Raw genomic sequence first — 25,145 nt, forward strand, 5'->3', positions numbered from 1 at the left:
AAAAATTTCCACTTTTTTTGTAATCAAAATCTAGATGAATCATTGACTTTGTGCTCAAGATTAGAAATAACTGTGACAGAATCCATTTAAAATTGCAGAAATATTACAAACTATGTTAGCACAAGCAGAGTGTGACAACTTTTATCTGAAATTTTATGAAAATCAAAGCCAAGTTGGGGAAAAGTTAAAAAGAATGTGAAGACTGCTTTAGGTAAGCTTCTACTTCCTTATATTCTTTCCTAAGCTTTAGAACTCCCTCTTTTCCACTCTTTAGGAGCCCAGATACTTCATGCTGCTCCCTTGCTACCCAGTAAACATTCAGTTCCTTCCCCAATTATCACACTACTCACTCATGACTAATTTTCTTTATGGTGCAGCCAGTACCAAAATTACATATATTTTCGCCATTACATTCAGTCAAAACACTGTTTCCAGTACATGAACTCAACTAAGTGTCAAAAAAAGAAAAAAAAGAAGAGCCTGACCAACAAAACTACATCTTTAATGCTAAAATTCAGGAATCACAAAAGAGTGATTTTGAGAATTTCAGGCAATTAAACCTATATTTGGGAGTACAACGATTATTCCAATGTCTCTTATGGTTTATACACTAAATGATCAATAAATGCCTAATCACACACAAAAAAATTTACTAAAGACATAATGTGAGTCAATAACTGTATTAGGGAAAGTGATTCAAAGATAAAAGTGCAGTCTTTGATTTCACCCTTTTGAACAGTCATAGAGATGGGAGATAGAGTGCTGTATGTGAGGAAAGCAAGGAAGTCAGTTAGGTTGAACTTAAGTTTCAGTTGAGATAGAGAGGATTAACATTCACTATGGCTCGAAATAATGATTGGGTCATCTCTGAGAAAGGATTTAAAAGCCAAACAGAGAAGTTTACATTTGATTTTCTGAGGATAAGTGAGCCCTCTAGGGTGTAATAAGTAGAAGAGTGATTTGTTCAATTTTGTGTTGTAGGAAAACGAATTTGACAGATCCATGAGGGATGTGTGTGTGTGTGTGTGTGTTTGTTCTTCATTGCTAAAGAAGACTATGCCCTCAGAGAAATAATGACATGACTTGTATTTGACCTTGTTTTGAGTGAGAGAGGGCTGTGCAAGTCACCAGCCTCACTTCTCCTCCAGAGCCATCTGAATCCAGTGACTGGATCATCAGGATGACTAGAGATGACCCAGGATGAGGCAATTGAGTTTAAGTGACTTGCCCAAGGTCACACAGCTAGCGAGTGTCAAGTGTCTGAGGTGAGATTTGAGCTCAGGCCCTCCTGACTCCGGCACTGGTGCACTATCCACTGCACCACCTACCTGCTGCCCCCCATGAGGGATGTATTGAAGAGAGGAGAGATGGGACAGGGATACCATTTGGAAAAATATTGCAATACATTAAGTAAGAAGTGACAGTGTTCTGAACTAGAGTGTTCATCCTTCGTTGCCAAAGAAGACCATGCCATCAGAGAAATGTTGACATAACTTGCACTTGACTTTGTTTTGAGTGAGTTTTGTGCAGGTCACCAGCCTCACTTCTCCTCTCTGAACTACAGTGGTGACTGAGTAAATGAAGAGAACAGGGAAAATGTGGGAGACATCTTGGTGACAAAAAACTCTTTGAAAACTGATTGGATGTGGGGACAGTGGCAAGAGAAAAGTGAAAAGGATAACATAGAAATTATGAATCCAGTGACTGAAAAGAGTGCGGCACTCACAAAGAAATAAGAAAGTTGAGGAAACACAGGGTCTGTGGAGAATGTAGAAAATAATAGGATGGGTTTTGGACATGTTGAGTTTGAGATAAATAACGGACATCCACTTTGACATATCTAATACAGGAAGCAATGCTAAATATCAAGAGAGAGACTAGGACAAAGAATATACAGCTGTGGGACTCAGCATCATAGGGAACATGAACAAAGACATGTGAATGATAACATGCCTAAGACAGAGCACATGTATAATACAGAAGAATGCAAAAAAAGAGCATTGGCATAAACCCAGTTAGAGGGCACAATGGGATGATGATGATCCAGCAAGAGAAACTAAGAATTAGCTGTCAAATGGGTATTGGGACAACCAATAGAGAGCAGTGAAACAAAAATCTAGAGAGAAAATACTATAAAGGTAAAGAGAGTGCTCAACAGTGTCAAATACTGCACAGAAGTCAAGAGAATAAGTCTTGGGGAAAAGTCATCAAATCTATACAGTAATAAATTACTGGTTTCTTTGGAAAGGAAACATTAAGTTATCTCGTGAGGTCATATGTAACATTTTAGAGGGTTTATAAAGACAGAAAGAAGAGGCAGTGAAAATCAAAAGATAATAGATGATAGATACATAGAAAGATGCACAGATATACAGATAGACACATAGATAGAAAGAAACTTTCTGGAAATTTCAGTGAGAAAAAAAAACAATAAAGAAAGATAGCTTTGAGAGGAATTAATTGACCTATGTGGGGGTTTCTAAGTATAAGCAAAATTTTAGGCAGCGGTGAAGGACTGAATAGAGGAAGGATGAATATTAGAGAAAGATAACAGGCTAAAAATAGAGGGAAAAACCTTAGAAAGGGGGATAGAATCAAGGGTAAATATAGAGGATTTCACTTTTGTCTGGAACAGGGCCACTTTGAATCATCATTAGAAAATGGATAAAGCCGAAGAGAATGGGGGACAAAGACAAAAAGGTGTGATTTGAAAAGAAAGGGGAAATAAATATCTCACCAACAAGGGTCTCTATATTCTAAATGAAGAAGTGTGATATGAAGACAAAAGTTTTAGGAGTTATAAGGGGACAACAGAAGATAAGAAGCAGCCAATGCAAGGAATGAGATAAAGAATCAACATGAAAGGAACAAAAGCAGTGCCTGGCTAAAGTGAGAAATAGTTATAATTACATGGCATAAATCAGTACTGAACCCAATCAGTGGTTTTGTGACTTTGCCCAGCCCCATTCAACAGGATATGAGTAAAATTTTAAGAGGTGGATAGCTACAATAATCTGGGGTTGGAGTTTGGTGAGGTATAATCCCCAACAAGACAAAGCAGAAAGTGACTCAAGAGAAGAATTAAATATCCAGTTAAACTGGCTAACTCTAGGAAGGGAAGAAAGCAAAATTAGATCAAGAATGATTGACAGGCAAAATGTTCAGTGGTACAGGAACTGGAGATCCAAATAAAACTAAAGAACCTTAAGAAGAATAATGCATGGGAAAAGTAGTAAAAGGACAACAACTTTGATTGAAATTATACCTCTTGAAATCAATATTTGGATTACAAAAGGCCTTCATACTAAAAAAAAAAAAAAAAATAGACAACTTCCTTGTCCTGCTCATCAAGTCTTTTTTGTTCATGTTTAGAACATAAATGGAATACTTCCTCTTTTTACTTCAATATTTATGCCTCTTGAAATCCTAGCCAACTCCAAGACCTTCCATAGAAACCAAACTCTGTAAAGAATGAAGTTGTCACTTAATTTTCACAGTCAGAAATAAGCTGTCTCAAATCTCTCTGAACTCTTTGATCTCCTATGCATTTATCCCATTCTATACTGTAGTAGAACTATTTGTATATATTTCTTGTCCCCCTGACAGGCTAGAGAAACATCTTGAGGCCTATGATTGGAGATGATTCATGTTACTTACCTTCTCCAGGTTTAGTACAGAGGCATGCGTAGAGCAAGCATTCTACAAACGTTTTGACAAAAGTTATGGTTGATCAGTTCTTGGTAATTCCCTTGCCCCAGGGCTAAATGCAAATTTCTGTTTATGTATGGCCTTGAAGATATGAATAATAGCTTCAAGAGGTATAGCTTGGGTAATAATTCATGAGGATGTGAGTGTCTGGATGTGAGTTCCAGGAGTGTTTTAAGACAAGTTGAATCAAAATCCAAAGTGAGATTTGCAGTCCAGGAAACAGTTCCTACATCCTGCATTCTACAAACAAACAGAAGAGACCCAACACAATAGAGAAATCCTTGAGAGGTATTTTTCCATTTGAGGATAGATTTATGTTTCAGAATTACTAGTCTGGGTTGGTGGAGACCAAGGGAGAGCTTAAAATTAGACATGCCATGTGGAAGTCTAATATGTGACACTGTCTTCATCTACATGACAATTCCAATCTATTGGGCTGATTATGGTATCAAAATGTCTTGGAAAGTGAAACAATCCAGAGTAGTGAATATCAAATAAAATTATTAGAGGATCTATATCGCTGCCAGTCCTGAAGAATGGGAAGATAATCATTTGTTTAGGAATAGCATGTTAAGGCATACCTCAGCAAAGGAAACTAGAGGAGCTCTCCAGGCAGCCTTGGAATCAGAAAACCAGGATTAACACCTTGGTTCTGACACTCCTTGTATAATGACTGAACAATAACATAACTGTTCTGAGCTCAAACACTCTGTGTTTGAATTGGCAATAATATTATTAGAATTGTTTAGGCACAGAGGTCTTATGATGAAAGTACTTCAGGATGATAAAAATTATCCACTGAGTGACAGAGTTATTGTTACCAATTTTTTCAAGGTAAGAAGCTTGTCAAAAATTCCTAGATTGTCTAAGATGTAAAAGAGTCTTAAAACATATCTGCTTCAGGGGTTCTTGGCCCTTTTTTGTATCATGGAATCCTTTACCAATCTGGTGAACACTATCAGCTCATTTCTGGAAATCATGATGTTAAATGCATAAAACAGATTCAAATAGAAATGAATTTATTAAAATATTTTAGGTACATAAACCTTAGGTTGAAATCCTTAGAACTACTTCTATCACTTCATTTTTAAAAAATGAGAAAATTAAGGCAGATTGAGGAACTGCCATGTGCCCAAGGTCACACAGTACCAAGGGAATCTGACACTCAAAATAATGACTATAATGCATCTATTTATTTTCTCCATGCAGAGACAGTAGAAAGAGCACTCTACCCCAAGGAAATGGCCAATTTCACTGTGGTGACAGGATTCTTCCTCATGGGCTTTTCCAATACCTGGGACTTGGAGGTATTACATGCCATCCTCTTCTTGCTGATCTACCTGGTGGCTCTGATGGGAAACCTACTCATCTTCACCCTCATCTCTCTTGATGGAAAACTCCACACTCCCATGTACTTTTTCCTAAAAAATCTGTCCTTTTTAGATCTTTGTCTTGTTTCTGTCACGGTCCCAAAATCAATTTCAAACTCCCTGAGTCACACCTATCCCATCTCTTTTTGGGGGTGTGTGTCACAGCTCTTTTTTATGATGTTATTTGCAGTATCAGAGCATTTTCTCCTCACAGTGATGTCCTATGACCGCTATGTGGCCATCTGTCTACCTCTGCAGTATGAAGTCATAATGAGCAGTAAAACTTGCATGAAGATGGCAGCTGCTTCCTGGATCACTGGAAGTTTGTTTGGGGTCATATACACAATTAGTACGCTCACTTTGCCCTTTTGTGGCTCCAAGGAGATCCACCAGTTCTTCTGTGATGTCCCTGCCTTGCTCAGGACCTCCTGTTCTGATTCACACCTTGCAGTTGATGTCACTCTGGTTTTGGCATTTACTCTAGGGATGTTCTGCTCTATTTACATCACAATTTCTTACGGTCACATCATCTCAACTGTGCTGAAGATTCCAACAGAAGAAAGTAGATCAAAAGCATTCTCTACTTGCCTGCCCCACCTCATTGTTTTCATGTTTTTTATCACAACAGGTGACATTGCTTATATAAGGCCCTCCCAGAAGTATGACCCAGTTGTGGACTTCTTGTTGTCCATGTTCTATACAGTTGTGCCCCCAACCCTGAACCCTGTCATCTACAGCTTGAGGAACAAGGACATGAAAACTGCTTTGAGGAAGCTCATAGCCTGGACATACTTCTCAAGGGGATTAATACCAAAGTTTTATCTATGATTATATGCCCGTGAAGATACATTCATACTTATGTACACACATACATACACACACAAACATATTTATTTACATACAAATATACTGTATACACTTCTTATGTATATATATTTATACGTATGTTTAGGTAGACATATTTCATATACACTGATATATCACTTCTTTTTATGTGTTTACTGATCTGCATTCTTTCCTTACATGTCCATGTCAACCTCATAATTTAAAAAACTGACTCTCAAAGGGACTGGAGCACCATAAAAATGTGCTTTTTATAGTATGTACATGCATTCCAGTCCTCAAATGAAGATATCACAGGTTTAATAAGGAAAAAAGGTGAATTTATTTAAAAATAACATATTTGAAGATACCCTTATCAATTTATATCAACTGTTTATTGAACAGTTGGCTACACAGAATAATAGAAATTATCATCTGACTTGAAAATAGATGAAGCATTTGAATCAGGTTGCAACAATTTGCTGTTGTTTTATAAGTCCATTTTGCTACATATTTTTAATTGATTTCACAAAATCATATTTGATCAGCACAATAGCAGTAAGGAATAGTAAGGAAAGGTACTGTTATCCCCATTTTATATTTAAGAAAAGTAAATTCTTTCAAGGTCTACAGTAAGAGGTGGTCATTATTTGAATATATCATTTTTAAATAAATAATTTTCTTTGAGACAAGTGGTGGCCTCATAATTTTACCTTGGCATTTAGAACAGAAGCACAGAAATCTAGAATTGGAAGGGCTTCATGTACCTGTACTTGTACCTGAACTTGGCTTCTATATAAAACATCTGTAATTCGTAACCGTCCAGACTTCATGTGAGTATGTTCTGTGAGAGAGTGTAACTTCATTCAAGGCTAACCATTCAGATACTTTTCTCATATTAGACAAAACATTGCCTCTCTGCAATTTTCTCCCATTGTTCCTACTTCCACCACTCCTTTCTCTACACTCTGATGTAGATTATTGGGGTTTGTAATGCTGGAGTAAAGGAGGGGCAAATGATATGCATAATTCAGAAGGGCATTATTATAAAAAGAAAATTAAGAGGGTATTATAACTAATAAACTTTATCCTTACTTTTTCATTTCTCTAAACTTTTTATGAGAATGAGCTGCATATGTATGAAGGATATCTTTCAAAAAACTATGAGAATCAATCAGTAAGCCTTTATCAAGTGCCTGCTATGTGCCAGGCATTATGCTAGGAATTGGGCATACAAAGATTAAAAACAAAATCATCCGTACTATTAAAGCATTTACATTCTACTGATGTGTGCAACTTGATCATGAATAAGTAAAAATAGAAATATGAGACGTGCAAAATAAAGCATTTTCAGCTCAGAGTTCAGTAACAACTAAATGAAATAAAAAGAATTCTTGCAAGGACTTATGTTTTCTAGAAGACATGAAGAGGAAAAACAATCCAGCCATGAGAAATAAATAGGGCAAAGACACAGAGGTAGAAGATAGTATGTCATATCCAAGAAACAGCAAGTAAACCAGTTTGGTGATACTGCAGAGTACAGGAAATGAATGAACAGACTTTCACAAATAACACTAGAGAGTAAAGCATATGCTTACAGTCAAATTGACTTAAAGTTACATAAAATATAACATCCAATTATCCAATAAATATAATTTATTGATTACAGTGGAACATTTAATTCAGTAAAGCAAACTGGGGGGGGGGGGAGGAAGAGAGGAAGCATTTATTTAGCTCCTACTGGGTGCAAGGCACATAACTATAAGCACCATATAGATATTAGCTCAGTTGATCCTCAAAACAATCCAGGAGATACCATTACTATCCACAATTCACTGAGGAGGAAACTGATACAAATAGAGTTTAATTGACTTGCCCAACATCACACAGCTAGTAAATGTTTGAGGCTGGATTTTGACTCTGATTTTCCTGACTCCAAGTCCAGCAATCCATTCAATGTGGCCTAGGTGCCAAGTGGATCAAACAGGTCCATTGTTCCGTCTTCCATGTAAGTATTATAATCATGCAAGTTTCTTTGACAGATACAAGCACTGATAATTATTTTAAATGATGCTCCAATTATTAATCAAAAGACAAAAAGGGATATATCCATTTTCCCATCATTAAGGATATGCAATATAGCTTCACAAGGAAATAAGGATTCCTAATGATGAAATCCTCTAATGCTCCAGTTCATGGATGAGGTTCCACTGATTTTCTTAAGTCCAAAAATACTTCAGAATCTCCTTAATGAGAAGCCTATGCAAGAGAATTTAATTTAGCCTAACAGATAATGCAGAAAAATTATAATAAACCTGGCACTTGTATAGAACCTACTCTGAGCCAGGCATTATGCTAAGTGATTAATAAATATTTGATATTCACAACAACCTTCAGCTTTGGATGCTATTACTACCCTCACTTTATATTTGGGGAAACTAAGGCAAATAAATGTGAAATAACTTTCCCAAGGTAATACATCAAGAGGCTCAGATGGAAGTTGAACTCAGGTCTTCCTGACTCCAAGTCCAGTGCTCTAACCACTCTGACATTTAACTGCCAAGTGGATCAAGAAGACCCAATGATTTTTTCCACTTTTGAAAAACATGTTTCTCAGCTATCTACTTACCAGTCATCTTGCTGCCCAGATCAAAGACGATGCCCTGGAAGACCTGACCCTTTCATCTCCAAAATTAGCAGATTGGTAATTAGCAGATGACCTACTATATATCAGAACAAACTAATGCTAAGTGTGCTTAACTTTACTCCCCAGATAACACCTCACCAGTTGTCTTCCTGATGCACCTGTACCCTTAGTGTAGCCCTTTCTTACCCCACCCTCAGCTTCTAGTTCTGCAATTATAATCAAACCAAAATTTCCATTACTTCTATGGAGGGAAAAAAGTGTCAGTCTACTCCTTGATAGCTCTACTCACAATGCCTATGACTTTCTAAACTCAAATATTTCTTCATGGCCACACTTCCATTTCCTTGTTGTCTCCTTTTTTAGATTATAAGCTCAATGATGCCAACTGCCTTCCCAAACATACATCTTTTATACACCTAGCATTTGATAAAATGATCACTTGGATGCATATTCGTAGAGCTGGTCCATCAGCGTATACATTTTGGAAATCAATAAATCTATAAACATTTATTAAGCACCTGCACTGTGCCAGGTACAGTACAAAGCACTGAGGCTATGAGGAAAAAGCAAAAATAGTAAGAACTCAAAGAGATTGCATCTTTATTGGGAGTCACTGTGTATATACACATTGATACAAACATGGTAAATGTGTAACAGGTAGAAGATAACTTTGGATAGGGAAGCACTAGCAGTCAGAAGGACTGAGATAGGACTCATATAGAATGTGACCCTTAAGCTCAGTCTTAAAAGAAGCTAGGCATTCTAAAAGAGGGAGGGATTGGGGGAGGCGGGAACACTCCAGGCATAATGACAGTCAGTACAAAGATAGAGATTTATTAGTGAAGTGTCATGTATGAAAAATAGTAAGTAGACCACTCTGGGTAGAATGTAAAGTACATCCAAAGGAAGAATTTATGTTTAATCCTAGAAGTAAGAGGGAGCCACTGGAGTCTGGAGGGGTAAACCCATGCTTTAGTGTAAAATATACACATTGCCTAGGTGTATGCAGATTGTCTAAAATGGAATCACTTTCTGACTCATACCAAATGGGTGTTAATAGCCTCTTTTGCTTCACTGTAACAAGAACAGTCTATATCTTTGAAACTGACCAGAATGACATAATCATTCTCCATTTCACCCTCCCCCCATCTCTATCTCTGTCTCTGTCTCTGTCGGTCTCTGCCTCTGTCACTCTCTCTCTTTCTCTCTATCCATCTATCTATCTATATATCTCAACATCTCTCTCACTTTGGCAAAAGTGAATAATTCCATCATACATTCTTACATCTCAGTAAATGGCAATTATGTGTCAGGAAATGTGCTGGAAACTAGAAACAGAGAGACAAAATCTATGCCAAATTTTTAAATGATATCCATTCTTATAACAAATGGAAAATTACAAGATAATTTTTGTTACAAGGTACGCTGCTTTCCTTAGAGCTGCAGATGAATATCTTTTGTTTTGGGGTTTTGTTGTTTGGGGAAGCAGTAGAATATTAATTTTTATTCCTTTGTGGCATAGAATTTCCCTGAAACAAAAAAGTAATCATATTGAATATGATGCAATGATTACTGGGATGTTTAAGGTGTAATCAAGATAAGTCATAGGACCTAAGTGTCAAAAAAGTCTCCAGTGTCCCCTAATTCTCAAGGGCCATGCTAACAAGCTGACTATAGGTTGTGGGACTTGAACTTCTCAAGGACTGTGGGACATTTAATATTGAATAACTATGAAAACACTTAGGAGATCTATAGTTCTATCATCCTCAGAGAATCCCAGCAAATTTAGACAGCTTGAATCTCAGAAGAAAAATAAAATGATGTAAGAACTATATCAAATATATCAACCTCAGAGAAAGAAGTAAACCCAATACTAAGAACCTTGATTCCTCAAAAACATTTGAAAAGTTAAAGCTGAAGTAGAAAAGTGGTCAGCATAGCTAAGAAAACTTCAGTGCTTCTCACTTCAGTATCCTATAATTACTAAGAATATTGTGAGATATTACTAGTATCAGAAATTAAAAGGAAATGAAAAGTGCTAACTGCACATTTTACCATTGGATGTATGAATATCCTGCACTTTCGTACACTTACTCCATCTATACATAAGCTTGTAGGTGCCTGAATGGACAAGATCTCAAGCAATGGATTCAAGAAGTGAACAGGAAAAAAAATGGTATAAATTTCTACTTTTTTGTAATCAACATGTAGATGCAGCAGTGGCTTCATGCCCAAGATTAGAAATAACCATGATAAAACCCACCTGAAATTTCCAGAACTATTAAAAACTAAGTTAGCACAAGTAGAGTGTGACAACTTTTATTTGGCATTTTATGAAAAATTTATGAAAAGCCAACTTGGGCAAAATTAAAAAGAATGTGAAGACGGCTTTGGGTAAGCTTCTACTTTTTCATATTCTTTACTAAGTTTTATAACCCCCTCTTTTTTACTCTTAAGAGGCCAGATCCCTCATGCAGCTCCCTTACTATCCACTGAATATTCAGTTTAGACTATATTTCCTTACGCATTTATCACCCTACTCACTCATGACTAATTTTCTTTATGGTATAGCCAGTTACAAAAGTACATAACTTTTTCTCATAGCATTCAGTCAAAACACACTTTCCAGTACCTGATCTCAACTACATACTAAAAAAGTGCTTGACCAACAAAACTACAGCTTTCATGGTAAAATTCAGGAACCGCAAAAGACTGAAGTTGAGCATTTCAGGCAATTTAAGTCTATATTTGGGTGTGCAGTGATCTTTCAAATGTCTCTTATGTTTTACACAATAAGTGATCACTAAATGCCTAACCATGAAAAAGCAATCAACAATAATTTACAAAAGTCATAATGTGGGTCAGTCACTGTACTAGGTTCTATGGATTCAAAGATAAAAGTCAAAACAGTCTTTGATTTCAGCCTTTTGAACAAGCATAGAGATAGGAGATGGAGTGCTGTATGTGAGGAAAAGCAAGACCGTCGTTTGGGCTGAACATAAGTTTTAACTGAGTTAGGGAAGATTAACATGAATTATGGGTAGAAATCATGATTGGGTCATCTTTTCAAAAGGATGTAAAAACCACACAGAAGAGTTTACATTTGAGCCCTCTGGGTTTTAAGGACCAGAACAGGGACATGCTCAATTTTGTGTTTTAGGAAAACGAATTTGGCAGATCTGTGATGGATGTATTGAAGAGAGGAGAAATGGTACAAAGATACCAAGTGGAATGATATTACCATATTCTAGATAGAAAGGGACAGTGGTGTGAACTACAGTACTAGCTGAGTAAATGAAGAGAAATGGGAAAATGTGGGCAACAATGTAGTCATAGAAAACTCTTTCAAAACTGACTGATGTGGGGACAGGGACAAGAATGAGGTAAAAAGGATAGAGTAATTAGGAATCCAGTAACTGAAAGGAATGTGGTACTCACGAAGAAAAAAAGGAAGTTTAGGAAACAGAGGATGTTTAGAGAATTCATGAAGTAATAGGGTGAATTTCAGATATATTGAATTTGAGACAGATAAATATCTTTGAAATATCTAATACATGAAGGAATGCTAAATATCAATGGAGAGACTGGTACAAGAATTATAGCTGTAGGACTCAGCATCATAGGGAACATGAACAAAGGCATGTGAGATGATAAGATCACTAAGACAGAGGACATATAGAGAACAAAAGAAAACCTAAATGGAACCTTGGTATAAATGCTGTTAGAGGGCAGAATGAGTTGTTGATGATCCAGCAGGAGAAACTAAGAATTACTTGTCAAAGACGTATTAGTACAACCAAGAGGGAGCAGAGAAACAAAAACCTAGAGAGAAAATACTATAAAGGAAGGCAGTTCTTAACAGTGTCTAAAACTTCAGAGAAGTATTGAGAAGAATAAATCTTGGGGAAAAGTCATCAGATCTGTACATTAATAAATTATTGACTGCTTTGGATAGTTTAAGTAAATTCATGAAGTCATATGTCAGATTTTAGAGTGATTATAAAAAGGGAAAAGAGACATAGTAAAAATCAATGATGATAGATAAGAAAGAAAGAGAGGAAGAAGGAAGGAAGAGAGGGAGGAAGGAAAGAAGGAAAGAAGGAAGGAAGGAAGGAAGGAAGGAAGGAAGGAAGGAAGGAAGGAAGGAAGGAAGGAAGGAAGGAAGGAAGGAAGGAAGGAAGGAAGGAAGGGAGGGAGGGAGGGAGGGAGGGAGGGAGGGAGGGAGGAAGGAAGGAAGGAAGCATCTTTCTGGGCTTTGCATTGAGAAAAGAAAACAATATAGAGAGATAGCGTTGAGGGGAATTATAGGACCTATTTTGGGGTTTCTAAGTAGAAGGGAAATTTTAGGAAGCAGAAAAGGACAGAATCATGACTGAATATTAGGAAAAGGGAAGAAGCTAACAATCAAGGAAAAACCTTAGAAAAAGGGATTGAATCAAGGGTGTACATAGAGGATTTCTCTTTTGTCAGGAACACGGCCACTTTGAATCACCATTAGAAACTGGAATAAAGCAGAAAAGAATGGGAGACAACGATAAAAAGTTGTGATTTGAAATAAAAGAGGAAATAAATAAACTATCCAGGTTTAGTATAGAGACTTGTATAGAACAAAGACTCCACAATTGTTTTGTCAGATGTTATGGTTGATCCACCCTTTGCCCTATGGCCAAATAAAAGTTTCTGTTTATGAATGGTCTTGTAGATATGAACAATGATTCCAAGAGGTATAACTTGGGTTATAATTCATGAGGATGTGAGTGTCTGGATGGGAGATCCAGGAGCGTTTCCAATAGGCCAACTTGAATCAAAATCCAAAATGAGGTTTAGAGTGGAGGAAACAATTTTTATATCATGCATTCTACAAGGAAACAGAAGAGACCTAACATAATAGAGAAAGCTTTAGCAGTTATTTTTCCATTTGAGGATAGACTAGCATTTCAGCATCACTGGTCTGGGTTGGTGGTGACCAGGGGAAAGCTTGTAATTAGACAGACCATGTGGAAGTCTAATAGGTGACACCATCTTCATCTACATGACAATTTCAGTCCATTAGACTGATTAGGATGTCAAAATATTGTGGAAAGTGAACCAATCCAGAGCAGTAGATATCATAAAAAGTTACTGGAAGATCTATATCACTGCCAGTCTTGAAGAATGGGAAGACAATCATTTGTTTAGAAACAGCATATTAAGGCATACCTCAGCAAAGGAACTTAGAGAAGCTTTTGAGACAACTTTGGAATGAGAAAATCTAGATTAACATCTTGGTTCTGAAACACCATGCATAACCAATGAAAAGTCACATAACTTAACTGAGCTCCAAAAGCCTGTGTATAGATTGGCAATAATATAACTAGAACTTTTGACCCAAAGAGGACTTAGGATAAAAGCAGTTTAGGATGATAAAAATTATTCACTGAGACATATAGCTATTGTTATCAATTTTTTTCAAGGTAAGAAGACTGTTCAACAATTCCTACATAACCTGCGATATCAAATAACATTAAAAATCATCTGCATCAGGGGTTTTCAGCCTTTTTGTTTCATGGGCCCCCTTGGCAGTCTGGTGAAGACTATGGCCTCATTTCCAATGATCATTTCTTTAAATATATTGAACTGATTCAAATGGAAATGAATTGATATCAAAATATTTTGAGGTACATGAACCTTAGGTTAAAATCTTCAAAACTAGTTCCATCACTTCATTTAAACAAACAGAAAGTTAATGCAGATAGAGAAACTGCCATTTGCCCAAGGTCATAGAGTAAGCCAGAAACAAGGGAACCTGACCCTCAAAACAATGACTGTTCTCACCTTTGGCATTTGTTTCTTTTCTCCCCTGCTGACAGTGCAGAGAGCAACCTAGAACATGGCCAATCTCACTGTGGTGACAGGATTCTTCCTCATGGGCTTTTCCAACACCTGGGAGCTGCAGGTCTTACATGTCATCCTCTTCTTGCTGATCTACCTGGTGGCTCTGATGGGAAACCTGCTCATCTTCACCCTCATCTCTCTGGATGGGAAACTCCACACTCCTATGTACTTCTTTCTTAAGAATCTGTCCTTTTTAGATCTTTGTCTTGTTTCTGTCACTGTCCCCAAATCAATTGCAAACTCCCTGACTAACAGCTACATCTCTTTTTGGGGGTGTGTGACACAGCTCTTTGTAATGATGTTATTTACAGCATCAGAGCTTTTTCTCCTCACAGCGATGTCCTATGACCGCTACATGGCCATCTGTCAACTCCTGCGCTATGAAGTTATTATGAACAGTGAAACTTGTGTGAAGATGGCAGCTGCTTCCTGGCTCACTGGAGGTTTGTTTGGGGTCCTATTCACAGTTAGTGTTTTCACGTTGCCCTTTTGTGGCTCCAACAAGATCCCCCAGTTCTTCTGTGATGTCCCTGCCTTGCTCAGGATCTCCTGCTCTGATTCACACCTTGCATTTGATGAGACTATAGCTTTGGGATTTAGTTTAAGTATGCTCTGTGCTATTTACATTGCAATTTCTTACACTAATATCATCTCAACTGTGCTGAAGATTCCAACAAGAGAAAGCAGATCAAAAGCATTCTCCACTTGTCTGCCCCATCTCATCGTTTTCACGTTTTTTATCACAACAGGTATCATTGCTTATCTAATGCCACCCCAGGAATCTTACCCAATTCTGAACCTGTTGTTGTCCATGTTCTATACGGTGATACCCTCAACCCTGAACCCTGTCGTCTATAGTCTGAGAAACAAGGACATGAAAACTGCTTTCAGCAAGCTCATAGCCTGGAAATACTTTTCAAGAAGATAAATACCAAAATCTTTTCCATGATTATATGCCTGTGCAGATATATGCATATTTATGTATACACATATACATGGATACATACAGATATGAATACTATGTACATTTCCTATGTATAAAGATTTTGTGTGTGTATGTGTGCTTATTACATATATATTGATATATCACTTCTCTTTTTGTGTTTAATGACTTGAATTTTTGCTAATATGCCCATGTCAACTGCAACAGTTTTAAAATATTGAATCTCAAAGGGACTGAAGCATCATAAAAATGTGCCTTTTACAGTTTGTACATGCATTCTACTCCCCAATTCAGAATCTCAAATCTCCACTTTTCTGGGGAAATAGGTGGATTTATTTGAAATAACTTAGTTAGAGACGCTCTTATAAACCTATGTCAACTGTTGGCTGAACAATTGGCTATATGGAATGATAGAAATTATGATCTGACTTGAAAACAGATAAAGCATTTGAATTAGGATGCCACAACTTACCATGAAACATCAAAAGTGCTTTATGTGTCTATTTTTCTATACAATTTTTAAGTGGTTCCACAATCTCATATTTGATCAGAACAACAGCAATAAACAATAGTAAGGAAAGGTATTATTATCACCATTTTATATTTAAGAAAAGTGAATTTTTTCTAGGGCAACAACAAATCATGATGTCATGATTTAAACACACAATTTTCAAATAATTAATTTTTCTTTGAGAAAAGTGGTGACCTCTTAATTTTACCTTACAATTTAGAACATCAACACAGAAATCCAGAACTGTGAGGGCACCAAAGGTTATTCCTCCAGTTTCACCTGTACCTGAACTTAGCCTTTACATGAAACATCCACAATTCCTAGCCGTCCAAACTTCATGTATTTTCAGTGAGGGGAAGTCACTTCATGCAAGAATAACCATTCAGATACTTTCCTTACCTTAGACCAAACATTGCCTCTCTGCAATTTTTACCCATTGCTCCTTTCATTCCTTTTACCCCATGCTTTTCACTACTCTCTGGTGTAGGTTATTTGGGTTTATAATGTTGGAGTGAAGGAGGGGCAATGATACACAAAATCCAGAAGGGTATTATCTCTAAAAACAAGAAAATTAAGAGAGCATTATAACTACTAAACTATGTCCTTACTTTTTCATTTCTCTAAATTTTTTAGGAGAATGAGCTACATATGCAACAAGAATATCTTTCACGCATCTATGAAAAATCAATCAGTAAACATTTATTAAGGGCCGGCTTCTCGCCAGGCATTATAAGATGAATTTGACATATAAAGAACAAAATTAAATCAGCCTTGCTCTTAAAGAATTTACATTCTAATGATGTGTACAACATGTTCATGAATAATAAAATATATAAATATAAGATACATGCAAAATAAATAATGTCTTCTGTGCAGAGTACTGTGACAACTAAGTGAAACAAAAAGGATTCTAGAAGGAACTTCCATATTCCAGAAGAGATGAGGAGGAAAAACAATCCAGCCATGAGTAATAACCAGGCAAAGACACAGAGGTGGAAGATAGCATGTCATATCTAAGAAACAGCAAGAAAACCAGTTTGGTGATACTGTAGAGTGCAGGAAGTGAATGAGCAGGCATCCACAGACAACACTGTAGAGTAAATCATATCCTTACAGTCAAATTGACTGAAAGTTACATAGAATATCATATTCAACTTTGCATACAATTTATTGATTAGAATAGAACATTCCATTCAGTAAAGTAAAATTGGAAGGAAGAGAACAAGCATTTATATAACTCCTACTATGTGCAAGGAACAAAGTTTTAAGCACTTGATAGTGCTTAAACTGATCCTCACAACAATCCTGGAAGCGTTATTATTATCCACATATTATTGTGGAGGAAACTGAGGCACACATGGGTTAACTGATTTGCCCAACATCACACACCTAGCAAACGTTTGAGGCTGAATTTTACCTCAGGGTTTCCTGACGCCAAGCCCAGCAATCCATCGAATATGACGTAGGTGCCAAGTGGATCAGAAAGGCCCATTTTTCAGTCTTCCATGTATGTGTTATAATCATGCAAGTTCCTTTGACAGATGCAAGCACTGAGGAATATTTTCAGAGATCCTCCAGTTATTGAGTAAAATATAAAAAGAGAATAATATCCATCTTCCTGTCATTGAAGATAGGCAATATAGCTTCACAAGGAAATAAGAATTCCTCATAATGAAATCCTCTCATGCGCCTGTTCATGGATGAGGCTCCACTGATTTCCTCAAGTATAAAAATCCTTCAGAATCTCCTACATAAGATGCCTGTTCAAGAGAATTTACTGAACAGATTACACAGAACAAATTATAATAATAACAAGCATTTATATAGCAACCACTCTGTGCCAGGCTCTGTGCTAAATGATTTATAAATATTACTTCATACTCACAACAACCTTAAGAATTGATGCTATTATTATCCTCACTTTACAACTGGGGAAACTGAGGCAAATACATGTTAAGTGACTGGTCCAACGTCCTACAACTAGAGTCTGAGACTGGAGTTGAAGTAAGGTCTTCCTGACTCCAAATCCAGCGCTCTAACCACTCTGTCATTTAGCTGCCAAGTGCATCAAGAAGACCCATTGCTCTTTCCACTTTTGAGAAATATGTTTCCCAGCTATCTACTTGCCAGTCATCTTGCTATCCAGATCAAAGAAGATGTACTGGATGACTTAACCCTTTCCTCTCTGAAATTAGAAAGTTTGGGAGTCACATGGCCTATGATATCAGAACAAGCTAACTCTAGCTGTGTTTCACTTTCTTCCCCAGACAACACCTCACCAGTAGTCTTGCTAATGTACCTGTATCCTTCATGTAGCCCTTTCTTACTCCCTCCTTCAGTTTGTAGTTCTGGAATTATAATCATATCAAATTTTCATTACTATTCTGGAGAGGGAAGTGTCAAAATACTCCTTGATAGCTCAAATCATGATTGCTATCCCTTTCTAAACCCAAATACTTCTTGATGGCCACACTCACTTTCCTTATTGTCTCACATCTTTGATTATAAGCTCAATAATGACAGCTGCTTTCCCCCACATACATCTTTTTTATATTCCCAGCATTTAATAAAATATTTACTTGGAGACATTACTAAAGCTGGTCCATCAGTGTATATATTTTGGAAATCAGTTAATCTACGGGCATTTATTAAACACCTACTCTGTGCCAGATACAGTAGAAAGCACTGAAGTTATGAGGAAAAAAACAAAAATAGTAAGGACTCAAAGAGTTTACATCCTTATTGGGGGGCATCAGGTATATACATATTGGTAAAAACGTGATACATATGTAACAAAAGATAACATTGGATGGGGAGGCACTAGCAGTTAGGGGGACTGAGATAGGACTCCTCCAGAATGTGACCCTTAAGCTTATTCTTGAAAGAACATAGACATTCTAAGAGGAGACGTTGAATGGGGACAGCAAGAGTTCTCCAGGCATAAGCAAAGCCCATGCAAAGATATAGACTTTTTAGTGAAGTGTCATGTATGAAAAATAATAAGTAGACCACTCAGGCTAGAATGTAAAGTTTATCTAAAGGAAGAGTTTAGATTGGATCCTAGAAGTAAAGTGAGTCATTGGAATTTGGAGTTGTAGACTCATGCTTTAGTGTAATGGACTTGCTTGGGTATATCCAGATTGTCTAATATGGAATCACTTTCTGACTCATAGAAAATGGGTAGTAATAGCCTCCTTTGATTACCTATGATAACAACAGTCCACATCTTTAAAACTGAACAGATTGATATCATCTTTCTCTATTTCTTTTTCCTCCGTCCCCTTGTCTCTATCTCTCTCTCTGTATGTGTGTTCATATATGTGTATATATGTATATGTATGTATTTATATATGTGTATATATGTAAGTTTATATTTATATATATATATATATATATATATATATATATATATATATATATATATATCGTGCAGAAGTTAATAATTCCATCATACATTTTTACATCTCAGTAAACACCTATCATGTATCAGTAAATATGCTGGGCACTAGAAACAGAGAGACAAAATTTGTGCCAAATTTTTAAATGATAGCCTTTCTTAAAATCAATGGAAAATTCTAAAAGATAATAGTTATTATGAGGTACGGTATGTTTCATAAGAGCTGCAGAGGAATGTCTTTTGTTTTGGGGTTTTGTTGTTTGGGGAAGCAGTAGAATATTACTTTTTATTCCTTTGAGGTGTACAAAACTTTTTTGTGAATAATTATTTAAATACTGATGATTACTGGGATGTTTAAGGTGTTATCAAGATAATTTATAGGATCTAGGTATCAAGAAGTCCTCAAGCACCCCCTAATTTTCAAGGGTCATGTTAACAAGCTGACTATATTTAGGTTCTGGGATTTGAGCTTCTCAAGGATTGTGGAACCCTAAACATGGAATAACTATACAAACACTCAGGAGATCTATAGTTGTATCATCCTCAGAGAATCTCAGCAAATTTAGAGAGCTTGAAACTCAGAAAGAAAATAAAATTATGTAAGAATACAGAAAGTATATATCACCCTCAGAGGAAAAACTGAAGCACATACTGAAAAGCTTGATTCCTTCAAAACATTTTAAATGTTACAGCTAAAGTAGAAAACTGGTGAACATAGCTAAGAAGGCATCAATATCCTATAACGACTAAGAATATGGTGAGATACTACTAGTACCAGAAATTAGAATGAAATGAAAAGTGTTAGTTGACTGCATATTTTGCCATTGAATACATGAATATCCTTCACTTTTGCACACTTACTCCATCTGTACATAAGTCTGTAGGTGTCTGAATGGAGAAGAGATAATCTTAGGCCAAACAGAGGACTGAAGAAGTAAAGAGAACAAAAGGTACAAATTTCTACTGTTTTGGAAACAAAATGTAGATGCATCAGAGAATTTGTGCCCAAGATTAGAAATAACCATGACAAAACCCATCTTGAATTTACAAAAGTATTAAAAAACTCTGTTAGCAAAAGAAAAGTGTGACAACTTTTATGTGAAATTTTATGAAAATCATAGGCAAGTAGGGCAAAAATAAAAGAGAATGTGAAGACTACTTTAGGTAAGCTTTTACTTCTTTACATTCTTTACTAAGCTTTAGAACTCCCACTTTTTACTCTTTAGAAGCCCACATCCCTCATTCTGTTCCTTTTCTACGTACTGAACATTCAGTTTAGTCTCCTTTTCTCCTGCCATCAATTATCACCATGACCACACAAGAGTAATTTTCCTTACGTTGTAGCCAGTTTTAAAATTACATATCTATTCCCCATAACATTTAGTGAAAACACTCTTAACAGTATCTGATCTCAACTAAGTGTTTAAAATAAAAGGAGTGTGATGAACAAAACTTTAATGATAAAATTCAGGAAGCACAAAAGAGTGAATTTAATCATTTCAAGTAATTTATAGCTATATTTTGGAAGACAATCATCTGTCCATTGCCTCTTATGGTTTATAGATTTAAGTGATCACTGAATGCCTAACCACAAAGAAAAAAATCAACAATAATTTACTAAAGTCATACTGTGGGTCAATCACAGTACTAGGGGCTAGGGATTCAAAGATAAAAGTGAAAAGTCTTTGATTTCAGCCTTTTGAACAGGCAGGGGGTAAAGGCAAAGATGGGAGATGGAGTCCTGTAAAAGAGGAAATGAAGAATATCAGTTTGGGTGAATTTCAGTTTCAAGTGAGATACGGAGGATTAGCATGCACTATGGTTAGAAACGAAGATTGGGTCATCTTTCAGAAAAGATTTAAAAACCACACAGAGGAGTTTACATTTGATTCTGTGAGGATTTAATAGGTAGGGTTTAATGAGTAGGAGAGGGACATGCTCATTTTTTTGTTTGAAGAAAACCAATTTGGCAGATCCATTATAGATGCATTAAAGAGAGGAAAGACAGCATAGAGATCCAATAGGAAAGATATTATAATACTCAAGATAAGAAGAGGCAGTGATCTGAAATAGAGTACTAGCTGAGTAAATGAAATGAAAAGGGAAAATGTGGGAGACATTGTAGTGATAGAAAACTCTTTGAAAACTGATTGCATGTGGGGACAAGGGAAAGAGTGAAATGAAAAGAACAGCAGAGAAGTTATGAATCCATTGACTGAAAAGACTGTAGTACTCACAAAGAATTAAGAAATTTCAGGAAACAGAGGGTCTTTAAAGAAAGGGGAAAATCATGGAGTGAGTTTTGGATATAGAGTTTGAGACAGATAAAGGACATCCAATTTGAAATATCTAATACATGAAGCAATGAAAAATCTCAAGGGAGATTATACAGCAGGAAATATAGCTATGGGACTCAGCATCACAGGAAAAATGACCAAAGACATGTGAAATAATAAAATCACTAAGACAGAGCACATATAGAATACAGAAGAAAGCCAAAAACAGAACCTTGGCATAAACCCAATTAGAGGGCACAATGGGATGATGATGATCCATCAAGGGAAGCTAAGAATTAGTTGTCAAATAGATATTGGGACAATGAAGAGAAATCAGAGAAACAAAAATCTAGAGAGAAAATACCACTAAAGGAAAAGAGAGTGTTCAACAGTGTCAAATACTACACAGACGTCAAAAGAAGAATAAGTCTTGGGAAAAAGTCATCAGAGCTGTACATTAATAAACTAGTGGTTGCTTTGGAAAGGATAGTTTTAGTTAATTCATGATGTCATATGTCAATTTTTAGAGAGTTTATAAAGAGGGAAAGGAAAGGGAGTGGAAATCAAAAGATGATGGATGGATGGATGGATGGATGGATGAATGGATAGATAGATAGATAGATAGATAGATAGATAGATAGATAGATAGATAGATAGATAGATAGATAGATACAGACAGACAGACAGACAGACAGACAGACAAAAAGAATCTGGGACTTCCACTGAGAAAAGAAAACAATATAGAAAGATAGCTTTGACAAGGAATCATAGAAACTGGGGGTTTAGGGGTTTTTAAGTTAAAGGGAAATTTTAGGCAGCAAAAAATGACAGAATAGATAAAGACTGAATATCGTAGAAAGAGAAGAGGCTAACAATAGAGGAAAAACCTTAGAAAGGGGGTTAGAATCAAAGATATACATAGAGGATTTCATTTTTGTCCAGGAGAGTCATTTTAAATCATCATTAGAAAATGGAATAAAGCAGGACAGAATGAGAGAGAACAACAAAAACTTGTGATTTGAAGAGAAAGAGGAAACAAGTATCTCACCAAAAAGGTTCTCTATATTCCAAATGAAATGTGATATGAAGTCTTCTCTTGTACAAATGTTTGCGGAAAAAAAGGTTTAGGAGGTACAAGGGGACAACAGAAGATGAGGAGCAGCCAAGGTAAGGAATGGGATAAAGAATCAACATGAAAGGAACAAAACGAGTGCCTGGCTAAAGTGAGAAACAGTTATGATTATATGGCATAAATTAGTAGATGTTGGGGCCCAGCTCTGGACTGTGGCCTCCTGAATGGAAAGTTGAGACACCTGGAGGTGCTAACCTGCTTACGTGGCACGCTAGCTGGTCTAGTAGGCTACGTGGTACTGGGAACGCCTCAGTAACAGGATAGGCTCCACCTTTGGGGAGGAACATGGGAGGAGCTCGGGTGCCCAAAGATATACTGGGGCATTGGGGGGATCCCAAGGGGAGTGATGTAGCCATTAAAGTGTGTGCAGCTGCCAACTCGGGTGCTCTGTCTAGTTATTCCCCTCCCCCACAGGAGGGGCCAGAGATGTCTGAAGACTAACAGAGATCTAGATCTAGATCTTGAGGTAAGATTGCAAGAGAAGCCCAGGGAGGGAAAGTTAGCGTAGGGAGCCTGGGATATTTAAATTAGTGTAGAAAGCCCGGGACATTTTGGCGCCCAAACAGGGACTGCTACGCTAGGAAATCCGCTTGGCCTCCTCACTTTGAGGAGAAGAGCTAGACAGCCTCAGGAATTTCCTGGGAAGGCGGGGAAGCAAACATGGGTCAGGGGTATAATATCCCCCTGATCAAACCCGAGCAAAAGGCAGTGCTTGCATGCCAGTTATATAAGTTGTGTAAGCAGCAGCACATTAAGCCCCATATGAGACAATGCCGCAGTTTTGTAGAAAAGATTTGGGAGATTTCTCCTTGGTTAGAACACCCTGGAATAAACAAGGCTAATTGGGGTGTAGTCGGTTGGCAGATGGTCTCTTATGCTGAAACTAAACCCGGCACTCTGACCGATCATGATTTCACCTTTTACTCCCTGATAAGGCTGTTGCTGCAGGAGCCACAGTGCCCTTTTCTCACTGAGCACAGCGGGCACCCAGGAGGGAGATTCTTTGGGGGAAACTTCAGATGATGACCTACCACCTATCTATCCTTGGGAAGAGTTAAGGGGAATTAAGAAAGATGGTGTTGGAAAAAAAGGGAACAAAGAATTAGTCACGAGGAACGAAGCAAAACTGGAGGAGAGAGGGGGAGGCTCAAAAGGGGGAGCTGCTTCAATTCTATTGGCTGTGCAGCAAACAAAGAAATCAGGGAGTGAGGAATCAGGGAGGGGAGAGAGGGCTATTGCGCAGCACAGAAAGAATAGAGGAAGTGAGATCCGTCCTGTACAGTGGGACGTTACTCAGGAGGGGGAAACGGAGGATTCTGATGGAGATCCCTGTACAGCTTGTGCAGCTATGACCATGGGGTCTCAAAAATTACCGACGAATCCCCGTTCAAAAAGCATGCTTACTCAGAGCCTAAAGGCTGCTTTAGAGGAGGGAGAGGAGATAGATTGGGATGTGTGGAATAGAAACCCTTCCCTCTTATTCCCCGTTTGTGTTAATGAAAATGGACAAGGAACTGGGAAGCCTTATCATCGGCCGGTGCCCTTTAAACTATTGAAAGAACTTAAAGAGGCAGTTTCTATAAACAAGTCAGACAATTTTTCACCTCGACACAGACCACTCCTTCAAGCTCTTCAGAGAGCTCAAGAGAGCATAGCCCAGAAAAAATGTATCCTGATTTGCAGAAGGAGCTATCAGAGTGGAAAGAAAAAGAAAAAATTAATAATTTGGAGACTGAGCTTCTAAAGATAAGCAAAAAAAAAAAAATGAAGCAATTAGAGTTTAGAAAGAATGTGTCGTTTAAGGAGGACATTATAGAGTCTCATGCTGAATATATGGAGCCAACAAGTTTAAAATTATGTTTGGAACTAAGTAAAAGAAATCACGCCATAGGTCTAGTTTGTGCAGAGGATTTCTGACAATCTTTTCTCAGTTTTTGAATTTTTTTATTGTCTGTATATGTGTTCAGTCTTTACATGCTCTACGTGCATGTGTTTGTGAGTTATTACGGCCAGCTCCGTTGTAGCTGGAATTCAGAGTGTTATCTCTTTCCCTCCCCCTCATCCCTTCTCTCTGATGGCTGCAGCATCAGGGAGGAGAATGGGAGAGAGAAAGAGAGGAACTAATCTTATAATTATTTAGTTTATATGACTACTGAATGTAGTTTTTCATAAGAAATAAAAGGCAATGATATGTGAAGTTTTAAAGGAGCTTTAATCAAAGCCCACTAGGAGTACAACATGGGTATGAAGTTTAAGGAAAGCATAAAAGTTTTGGAATTTATTGGAAAGCTGTAGGTAAAATTCTCTCTCTCTTTCTACTTTCTAACTCTGGCCAAGTTATGAAGGTGGAGAGAAAGACAAGAAGAAATTGGGGAAATTTTTCCCCTCCTATCACAAACGCAGATTGAATAGCATTTTAATTATCTCATGCCTCACCTAAAAGAGAAAAGTTTTTGTGTATGGGA

The 25,145-nt window shown here is 37.1% G+C and overlaps 2 protein-coding genes and 1 long non-coding RNA gene across 4 annotated transcripts in view; 2 read left to right on the forward strand and 1 right to left on the reverse strand.

The window, feature by feature from the left end:
- The window catches only part of LOC140516659 (uncharacterized), a 104,776-nt gene extending 85,566 nt beyond the window's left edge, over window positions 1–19,210 (reverse strand). The window contains exons 1-2 of one of the 2 annotated variants that reach the window (XR_011971414.1): window positions 17,293–19,210; window positions 16,275–16,431 (exon numbers count right to left, since the gene is read on the reverse strand). This is a non-coding gene — a long non-coding RNA (uncharacterized lncRNA). Of the gene's footprint in view, window positions 1–16,274 lie in introns of both variants that reach the window. The other variant, XR_011971413.1, reaches the window with a different exon arrangement.
- LOC140516678 (olfactory receptor 14A2-like) lies at window positions 4,950–5,906 on the forward strand. Its single transcript, XM_072627666.1, has one exon. It carries the CDS (start codon window positions 4,950–4,952, stop codon window positions 5,904–5,906), a length of 957 nt encoding a protein of 318 aa, XP_072483767.1.
- Window positions 14,417–15,349, forward strand: LOC140516679 (olfactory receptor 14A2-like). The gene has a single exon (XM_072627667.1). The coding sequence runs from the start codon at window positions 14,417–14,419 to the stop codon at window positions 15,347–15,349; it is 933 nt and encodes a 310-aa protein (XP_072483768.1).
- Window positions 19,211–25,145: the final 5,935 nt, after the last annotated feature.

The sequence above is a fragment of the Notamacropus eugenii genome, chromosome Y, assembly GCF_028372415.1.
Source record: "Notamacropus eugenii isolate mMacEug1 chromosome Y, mMacEug1.pri_v2, whole genome shotgun sequence".
Lineage (NCBI taxonomy): Eukaryota > Metazoa > Chordata > Mammalia > Diprotodontia > Macropodidae > Notamacropus > Notamacropus eugenii.

Excerpts from the sequence above, each read along its gene's own strand:
- LOC140516678 (XM_072627666.1), top strand. The coding sequence starts at position 4,950 with ATGGCCAATTTCACTGTGGTGACAGGATTCTTCCTCATGGGCTTTTCC.
- LOC140516679 (XM_072627667.1), top strand. The coding sequence starts at position 14,417 with ATGGCCAATCTCACTGTGGTGACAGGATTCTTCCTCATGGGCTTTTCC.